The sequence below is a fragment of the Nothoprocta perdicaria genome, unplaced genomic scaffold, assembly GCF_003342845.1.
Source record: "Nothoprocta perdicaria isolate Ctin4 unplaced genomic scaffold, notPer1 scaffold_50, whole genome shotgun sequence".
Lineage (NCBI taxonomy): Eukaryota > Metazoa > Chordata > Aves > Tinamiformes > Tinamidae > Nothoprocta > Nothoprocta perdicaria.
Window position 1 is genome coordinate 2789309 of NW_020455755.1, and position 9126 is coordinate 2798434.

Sequence of the window (9126 nt, forward strand, 5' to 3'; positions counted from 1 at the left end):
CGCCACGTCCGTGCGGCGGCAGGAGGCAGCGCGGCGGGCCCATGTGGCGCACGCTGCTCCTCGCCTCCGCCTTCTTCCCGGGGCTCTTCGCGCTGTGCGTGCGCGCGCTGCGCTGGGCCGCGCCGGCATGGAGCCTCAAGGACCGGCTGCTGGTCAGCGGCAGGTAGGGGGGCGCCGCGGCAGCGGGGGGCGCGGGGGCGGCGGCAGCGCGGGCTCTGGGGATGGACGCACGGGGCATGGGAGCCGTGGCGGGCTGGAGCGGGGATACGGAGGTGTCCACAACCGGCACTCATGGATGTCCAAAGTGTGGGACCGGGATGGGTGTCTGGAGATGGGATCCCTGAGTGTCCAAAGCCCCAGATCCATCGGAGTCGAGAGGTGGGAGTTAGGGATGTCCAGAGCTCAGGACCCACGGGTGTCCAGACCTGGGACCCATGGGTTTCCAGAGCCCAGGATCTGCAACTATCCCAATCCCTAGGGGTTCCTAAGCCCAACRCCCCCAGTTGTGGGGCACCCAGACCCATGGCAGTGCTGGACCCACACCCAGATCCACGGTGCAGCCCACAGGGACGGCCGCGCTCCTGGTGACCCCCGGGGACCCCGTGTTGGCGCAGGCTGTGCCCATGCGCAGCAGCGACGCGTGGGGCCCATCTCCTCCCGCGCAGCAGCACCGGGCAGCGGGATGCTCCAGCACATCACTCCCCATTGGGAACCTCGGTGACTCACACCGTGTTGGTGGCTGAGGGATGCGCCACATGGTGACAAAGTCACCGTCGGCCGCATCAGCCCACGCGGAGCGCCCCAGAGCCGCTGGCCCCACGCGCCCCGCTCGCGCGGGCACCTCAGGAGGCTCCCGGGGCRTTCACGGAGTGGGCGGCTGAGTGCGAACAGCTCCCCTGGCGCAACCGGGCCCGCGCCCACGAYGCCGGCGCTGACCTGCTTCCGCTCCCGCTCCCAGGCTGGTGTCCATGGTGCAAGCCACGATGGCGACGGCAGCGGGAATCACGGTTATCCTCAACTGCAAGAACGTGGTGTATGACCGGTAAGCGCGCGCGCAGGGCGGCCGCCCCGCGGGCAGCCCAGCGCTGCACCTCCAAGGCTTGCCCATGCAYGGAGGAGGGAAGAACACTTCCACGTTCCTCTTTCCTCCGCTTTGGCTGGGATTAGATGGTCTCACACCATGGAAAACACGCCGCGATTCCCGCTGCCCGCATCCCGCGCTGCTCCGGTYGCAGGGAGCCCTGGGGCTTCCCCGCAGGGTTGSCAAATGGAGAYGGGGATAACAGCRCTTTGCGGCTCACAGGGAGTCTCCCCGCTTGAGTTTTCAGTTCCCAACAACCCACACGGACCTGGTGAGGGCCAATTTTGGAGGAATGTTGCCTTTTTCATCCCAAATAAGTTCTAAAGCAGCTCAGGAACAAGAGCGACCAGTAAGAGGTTCGCTCTGAAGTCAAAACCACTTCCCCTATTACTGAGCACATGGAAATAAAGTGCCCCAAAAGTCACTCTCAGCCCAGCGGCACAGAGTCGCCTAGGTCAGAAGAATTAAAAACACGCAGTAATAACTGCATGTTATAGAAGAGCAGGGAAAAAGGTAGGCGGGAAGAGCAGAGCTTTGCCGAGATGGAATTTGACCGCGACAGGAGAATTTAACTCCTCGAGGAGAGCGTTGGGGCAGAACCCGGCCCGGGCTCCCCGGAATGGGACAGCAGCAGGGAACAGCAGACGGGTTCCCTCGGTGGCACCCGGCCCGGATGCGAGTCCCTTATAGCGCCCTATGGAGCTGGCTCCCTGCTGCTTAGCGCGGGAAGCCGGGGAGGTTTGTTCCTCTCTGCTCTGCAGAGGGGCCTCAGGAACCCAGTTTTGCAGGGAGAGCAGCGGGCTCTCCCAACAGACCCGCGGCCCCTTGGGTCCTGCAGCAACGATGCCGGGCRCGAGGCCGGGAAGCATGACAAAGATTGCAGAAAAATCGGCCAATTAATTTACTTAGGCAGGGAATCATTATATTGCTGACACTCTAATTGCCCTCCGAAGCCCTGGGCAAGTTTTACAAACACAATAGCCGGTCACTTCCCCTCCCTGTTTTACATCACATCCACCTTTCTCTCTCAAATAGGAAGGCGTACAAAGAATATTTTCGTGAAGTGGCAGGAGAGCGGATGCATGTGGGCCCCGAGCTACATGTCTTAGAGCAGCAGGTTTTCCATCGGTCCCATTTCACGCCGTATTTTTTCAGGAGCCCGGTGCCCACGTTCCTGTTGCTTGGGTTGTGCAACCAGGATGCCGACATACTTTGGGAACAGGCAGCTGCGTGCAATTATTTCCCAACAGACAAACGTCTTGCAGGGGGTTAGAGCCTATATTAAAATCTTGGCCCTTCACCCTCCCAGATGCCAGCTGGGCCTCTACTGAAGGCCGCAGTCTCCACGTGCTTTTGCTCTATTGAAGGCCATGTCTCCGGGTGCTTTTCCATCACCAGCCAGGCTGTTGTCCCCCGCTGTCTGCAATGTGACGGAGGGGTCTCAGGCTCAAGSATCCACTGCTCCCAATAAATCCCTGGTGTCCCGGGCTTAGGGAAGCCATCACCCCTTGCAAAGGGGCAGGGAATGTGTGAGCCCGGGAGGCCGGCGGGACTAATCAAGATGGTCACGACCGGGCTGTGTTTGTGCGGGGCCGGCCCGGTGCCTGGCACGGCGGGGCTGGGCTGTGTTCCTGCCGGAGCCGGGCGCGTTCCCGCTGGAGCCGAGCACATTCCCGCCGGAGCCGGGCGCGTTCCCGCTGGAGCCGGGCGCGTTCCCGCTGGAGCTGGGCGCGTTCCTGTCGGAGCCGGGCACGTTCCTGCCGGAGCCGAGCGCATTCCTGCTGCAGCCGGGCGCGTTCCCGCTGGAGCTGGGTGCGTTCCCACTGGAGCTGGGTGCGTTCCTGTCGGAGCCGGGCGCGTTCCCGCYGGAACCCAGGCGTGTTCCCCCCAGAGTTGGGTGCATTCCCTCCAGAGCTGGGGCACATTCCCGCCAGAGTCAGGCACGTTCCCACCGCAGCCGGGGCACATTCCCGCCAGAGTCGGGTGTGTTCCCGCCAGAGTCCGGGCGCGTTCCCACCAGAGTTGGGCATATTCCTGTCGGATCCTGGGCTTTCCCTCTCCGTGGTCACCTCGGAGGAGCCGCCGCTCGGGCTGCCGGGGGCGGTGGGAGGTGGCGCCRCGTCGCCGCTCCGTGCCCCCCATCTCGGCGGCGCCTCCCCCGCAGGCACTGGCTGGCCGTGGAGTACGTGTGGGTGCTCGTGCCCTACATGACCTACGACATCTACGTCATGTACCTCTGCCACTGGCACAAGAGCCGCGAGCGGGGCGCCGCGGAGCGCAAGCACTCGCTGGCCAGCGTGCGCAGCTTCCTGCTGCAGGAGCGCCTCATGCTGACCCACCACCTCGTCATCCTGCTGGTGCTCACGCCCGTCACGCAGGTAGCCACCGGCCTCRCCACGAGCCGGCCCTCGGTTGGGGGGTGGCCACTGCCAGGGGGTTCCCTGCATGTGTATGGGGTGCGTGACAGGTGTCCCTGGGTGTCCTTGTCCCCATCCACACAGCCGCGCGCCCCGAGGCGGGACAGCAATCAGGCCACCAGGTCTAATCCATCCCTCYGAGCTCCCGGGACAGGAGGTTCCCCCGCTGCAGCAGAGCCAAGCGCTTCCCCCGGGACCCTCTCCCACCTTGGCTGTTCCCAGACCGACCTTGTGTGGGTCTCCACGCGGCCACCTCCCCTTCCCAGGGCCAACAGGCCCAGGTGCCGCTAACTTTGGGCGCCCAAGTCAGCGGGAGGCCGAACCCTTGGAGCGGGGGCTTGGTGGAAGCCGCCCTGCTCACCGCCCTGCTTCTTCGCAGCACTTCAGGGGCGAGCTGGGGGACTTCTTYGTGGGCTGCATCTTCACGGCGGAGCTGAGCACTCCTTTCGTCTCCCTGGGCAAAATCCTCATGCAGGTAGGCGAGGAGGGACGAGCAGGACGAGCCCGGGATGCCCCATGTGGGCACCTGGGAGCCCCGCAGGGGTTTGTGCCGCCTCCTTCGGCCCCGTTCCTGCAGCGGAGCATCCTCGGAAACGCTCCCCTTGCCGGGCTCTTCCCATGCCCTTGTCCTGCTGTCAGCACACAGGGTGCCGCAGCTGCACGGAGCGCCCCGCACGCTCACGGCGCCGCCTCCCTCTTCCCTCCCCAGCTCCAGATGCAGGACACGCTCCTGCACAAGGTGAACGGCATCCTCCTCCTGGTGACCTTCTTCCTCTGCCGCATCCTCCTCTTCCCCTTCATGTACGYGGCCTACGCCAGGCAGGTGGGCATCCCCGTCTACATGGTGCCCTTCCGCATCCCGCTGCACTGCAACGTGGCCAACGCCTCCCTCATCGCCCCGCAGCTCTACTGGTTCCGCCTCATCTGCCGCAAAGCCGCCCGCCTCTACAGCGGCTCCGGCGCCCGCCGCGGCCGGTAGCGCCGGGCAGGGGAGGCCGCTGCCGCCCGGGCACCGCGGGGCGCCCGGCTTGGGGGTGYCCGGGGCTGGGGGTGCCCGGCTGGGCCGGCCTCGCGCAGGACTTGCCTCACGTGTGGCCCCYGTGTCCCGCCGCTGCGTGTGGGACGTGCGGGGCCGGCGCGGAGCGGGTCTGTCCGCGCGTTCCCGCCGGGATTCAGCACAGCCGCACCGGACRGAGCGGCGCTCGGGCGAGGGGGCTGCAGCGCCGGGTGCCCCCGACCACGGCGCCCARCAGCCCCGACCTGCAGCCGCATCCGACGGCCCCCCTGCAGCCACCACCGCCCCCGCGCAGGGAAGGCTCCACTGCCAGCGGGGCTGGAGAAGTTCAGGGCAGCGGCAGGGAGCGGGTACTGCTCCCGGAGAGCGCTGCGGACAGGGCAGGGAGCCCAGCACCCGAAAGCAGGCTGAGCCCCCCTGTCCCACCAACACGTGGGGCGCCGCGGGAGCCCGTCGGGGCAGGACGTGCTGCTGTCACCCGCTGCTCTCGCTGCACCCGCCCCGCACGCCCTGGATGTGTTTGAAACGGTTCCACTCTCCCGCCAGCCCCACCAGCAGCACCTGGGCCCCAGTGCGGGATTAACCGCCCCGGTGCAGGATTAACCACTCAGGATTAACCACACGAGGGGGCTCGTGGGACCCACACAGCAGTTCCCTCCCGGGGGCGAGTTTCTCACCTGTATAAAAGCCAAGAACCGATGGCTGGAAGGTGCTTCGCTCGGGAAGAGCCCTTCCCCTTTCTGGTGACAGATCCCGCTCCAGGATAGGGTGAGACCCTGCTCGCCGCCTCCCACCGATSCTGCCTCTCGCCGCTTCCCTTACCACCAACGTGCCTTATGTACAGGAGAGACCACAGAAAGGCCCCCGAGGCCTTTCTGTCCACACTAACGCTGCCCTGTTCACGACCGTGCCTGGCACCAGAGACCAATAAAGACGTTGCTGCAGAGCCGCCCCGCGCGCCGCCTCTCCCGCGCGCCGCCACGCTCCGGGATGTGCCGGCGGCCGCAGCTTTGCTCCAGAGGCCCCTTGTTCCCCCTTGTTCCCCGGGCTGCCAGCTCCTCTCGTGCGGATGCCACGTGGTGACCGGAGGGAGGTGACACAGCGGGTGGCAGGGGTGCAGGTCCGCGAGAGCCACGTCCACGGGGAGTCCCTGTGGGAAAGCGGAGTGGCCACGTGGGGAGGAAACACTGCAAAGGTGGGAAATAAATGCAAAAGAGGGGGAAAAACAAAAAAAAAGATAGGGTTTATTGTTATGGGCTAGGCGCCCAGCTGGCCGAGCTTGYGCAGGAGGGCGCCGCGCAGCTCCTTGTCGGCCACGTTGTCCGTGACGCACTCGAGGAAGTGCCGCTCGTTGGCTCGGCGCAGCGCGCGGCTGGGGCCGGCGTCGGCGCCGCTGGCTGCCTCGTACTGCGCGAGCGCGGCCAGGGCGAGCGCGGCGAGCGGCGCGGGGCAGCCGCCCGCCGGCACCATGGCGGCCACGTGCAGCACGTGGCAGAAGAGCTGCACGCACACGAAGGCCAGCTCCTGCGCGCCGCTCGCGTCCTCGTCGCGCCGCGCCGGGAGGCTCCGGAGCGAGGCGAGCAGCTCGGCGACGCTGCCGCTGTAGAGCTGGGCCACGTGGAGCCAGGCGTCGGCGGGCAGCCACGCGGAGCAGCTGGAGCTGCACAGGAGCTGGAAGCCCCGCAGGAAGAGCACGGAGAGCTGCAGGCAGTGGGCGAAGGGGCGCAGGTCGAGCAGGGGCAGGTGCTGCACGTACTCCAGCGTGTAGGGCACGTGCAGCACCTGCCTCTGCAGCAGGCTCCGCGCCACGTGCACCAGCCTCTTCCACTCGCCGGGGCTGCACCAGGGCAGCACCTGGACGAGCGCCACCAGGAAGCCCTTGCTGAAGAGGTTCACCTCCTCGGGGTTGTCCACGTCGACGGCGAGCAGCGCCAGCATGGTGCTGCCGAGCTCCGAGGAGAGGCAGCAGCACTCGAGCCACGCGAGCAGCCCGCTGCCCGGCCCGTAGGCCGGCGATGCCCGCGGCGCCCACACGTCCTCGGGCAGCCTGCACACCTCAAACAGCGTCGCCGGGACCTCGTTCTTGAAGTGCTCCCCAAAAAGCTGCTTCAGGCGGACGCCGACGGTCCAGTCCAGGGATGCCACCTTCCTGTGGAGCCAAGCGAGCGACTGGACCCACACGTCAGGGGATGGGGCGACCTCCGGCCTGAGCACCTCGCAGAGCTGGGCGAGGGCGTCTGCCACCAGGTCTTTGGTGTCCAGCGAGGGGGAGCGCTGCTCCCCGGGCACGTGCCAGTACCTCGTGTAGCCGTCCAGGAGCTTGCAGAGGCTGAGGACGAGCGGGAACGGGTAGCAGGACCTGATCCAGTGCTCTTCTGCAGGGGACTGCATCGCCAGGACCTTACTGAGGATCCGAAGGCTCAGCTCAATCTGGGCGCAGTCCGACCTCAGGCAGGGAAGGATAAAGGTTCTGGTCACCTCTGCGGGGGACACCAGCGGGGCTGCTGAGCTTGGCTGCATGAGGAAGGCCAAGAACTCAAGAAACTGCTCCTCYTCCCGCTCAGTGGAGAGCTTCCCCCATACAGCCTCGTGCAGGCACCTGAGCACCAGGCTACGCGGCCGGCCCGGATCGTCGTGCGTCTCCAGGAAGCCCAGCGCCGGGAAGGAGCAGAGGATCTGGGCCAGGAACTGGTGCGTTCCCAGGTTGACCACGGCGAGGTTACAAACCTTCTTCACGGTGGCCTCGGGGTACAGCAGAGTGAGCTTGGCCACCGAGGCCACGGCCTTGGACAGGCCTTGATCGGAAACGCTCTGTGTGATCTGGTTGAACGTCACGTTCAGGTCCTCCTGGAAGCCCTCCATGACCACTTGCAAGCTGAGGGACAGACCTGGACCGCCCCAGGAAGCCAGCACACCAGAGAGCACCTTGTTCTTGTCGGTCAACGAGAGCTCGGTGTAACACTCCAGGACGGTTTTGGTCACCTGCTTCTGCAGCTCTCGGTCCTCTCGGTCTTGGGAGGACGCCGTGCAGTTCACCAAGGTCTCCAGCAACTTCAGAACGAGCTCCGGCTTCTGGAAGAGAACTTTGTTTTTCACAAGGCAGTCAAGCCAGTCCTGCGAAGAGGCCCACGTGTGTTGGGAGGCGAAAACGGAGCACATCTCCATGTGCCTGTCCAGCTTCCGCTCGATGATCATCATGGCCACCGAAGAGAYGAGGCTGGCATCCGAATCGCGGCTCTTCAGGCCGGCGCTGATGTTGTCCAGAAAGCGCTCRATGACCTGCGCCAGCTCCGACACCACGAGCTTCTCGTCCTCGCTCAGGTCGCTCGAGTCCACGAGGCCGGCCAGGCTCTTGCGCAGGGCACTGAGTGCCTCGAGGAGCCGGTAGCTCTGGTAGSAGAGCTGCTCGGAGCCGTTCAGGGCGCCCTGCAGCTCCTCTCCCCACGCGCGCAGCAGGTCGCGGAGCAGGCGCAAGCCGGCGAAGAGCTCCTCGTCRCCGAGCCGGGCCACGGACGCGAGGCTCACGCTCCTCTCCGCTTCCCTCACCTTCTCGTCCAGGCCTCGCTGGTGGTAGCGGCTCCCGGCGTCGCTGCTCCAGAGGCTGACCACGGAGCAGACCTTGTGCAGGTACTCGGCCACGGGCAGGGCGGCGCCGGGCGGCTCCGGCCCCGCGGGCGCGCGCAGCAGCTCGGCCAGGTTGGCCAGGGCGTAGCAGCGGGCGCGGGGCAGCACGATGCTCCGCTGCGTGCGCTCCAGCCCCTCCACGAGCACCATGGGCAGGCTGGGCGCCGCCGCGGCGCTCTTGAACCGCTTGGGCGGCTGCTGCCCGTCGTGCGGGCCGGGCCGGGCGCCGTGCTGGCGGATGAGGGCGCCGAAGGCGGCGGCCGTGGCGTCCTCCGGCTGCTCCTCGTGCTTCAGCACCTCCCACCACACGTCCAGCAGGAAGCCGACGTCGGCGGGCGACGTCTCGCTGGCCACGTAGTCCACGAGGCGCCGCAGCTCGCCGCGGCGCAGCTCGCGCGGCAGCGCCCGCAGCAGCCGCACGAAGAGCGCCGGCGCGTCCAGCGCCTTGGCCAGCTCGAAGAGCACCGTGTGGTTCACGTCGGGGATCATGCGGCCCGCCGAGAAGAAGGCGTCCTCGCGCCAGCCGCGCTCCAGCGAGGCGGGCAGCGGGCCGGGCAGCAGCACCTTGGCCCACACCAGCGCCACGGCCTGCTGCTTCCAGAGGCCGGGCCGCGGCGCGGGGCGGCGGGCGCCGATCTCGCGCAGCGCGTCGGCGATGGGCGGCCCCACGAGGGGCCAGTCGGCCTTGCGCAGCTCGCGCAGCGGCCGCGGCTGCAGCAGCTTGGCGGCCAGCAGGAAGCCGCCGTGCAGGATCGCCATCTCCTCGCACACGCCCCACGGCCCTGCCGCACAAACACCGCGCGCGGGCGGTTAGCGGGGGCGCGGGGCGAAACGGACCGACCCGGACCGAACCACCCCGACCCGGACCGCACCGGACCGGACCGACCCGGCCCGCCCGCCGCCCGGCACCCACCTGCCTCCATGGCGGCCCGCGCAGCCCGCGCGCCGCCGCGCTCTGTGACGACAGCGCGGCCGCCCCGCGCGCCGCC

At 67.4% G+C, this 9126-nt stretch overlaps 2 protein-coding genes across 2 annotated transcripts; one reads left to right on the forward strand and one right to left on the reverse strand.

Moving 5' to 3' along the window:
- The first annotated feature begins 15 nt into the window (after nucleotides 1-15).
- Nucleotides 16-4477, forward strand: FAM57A (family with sequence similarity 57 member A). The gene is made up of 5 exons (XM_026047967.1): nucleotides 16-163; nucleotides 959-1042; nucleotides 3246-3459; nucleotides 3878-3973; nucleotides 4208-4477. Exons 1-5 carry the CDS (start codon nucleotides 42-44, stop codon nucleotides 4475-4477), a joined length of 786 nt encoding a protein of 261 aa, XP_025903752.1. The 5' UTR covers nucleotides 16-41.
- A 1258-nt stretch (nucleotides 4478-5735) lies between these two features.
- GEMIN4 (gem nuclear organelle associated protein 4) lies at nucleotides 5736-9060 on the reverse strand. Its single transcript, XM_026047898.1, has 2 exons — nucleotides 9051-9060; nucleotides 5736-8919 (listed from the first exon to the last, which is right to left on the reverse strand). The coding sequence occupies exons 1-2, from the start codon at nucleotides 9058-9060 to the stop codon at nucleotides 5771-5773; spliced, it is 3159 nt and encodes a 1052-aa protein (XP_025903683.1). The 3' UTR covers nucleotides 5736-5770.
- Nucleotides 9061-9126: the final 66 nt, after the last annotated feature.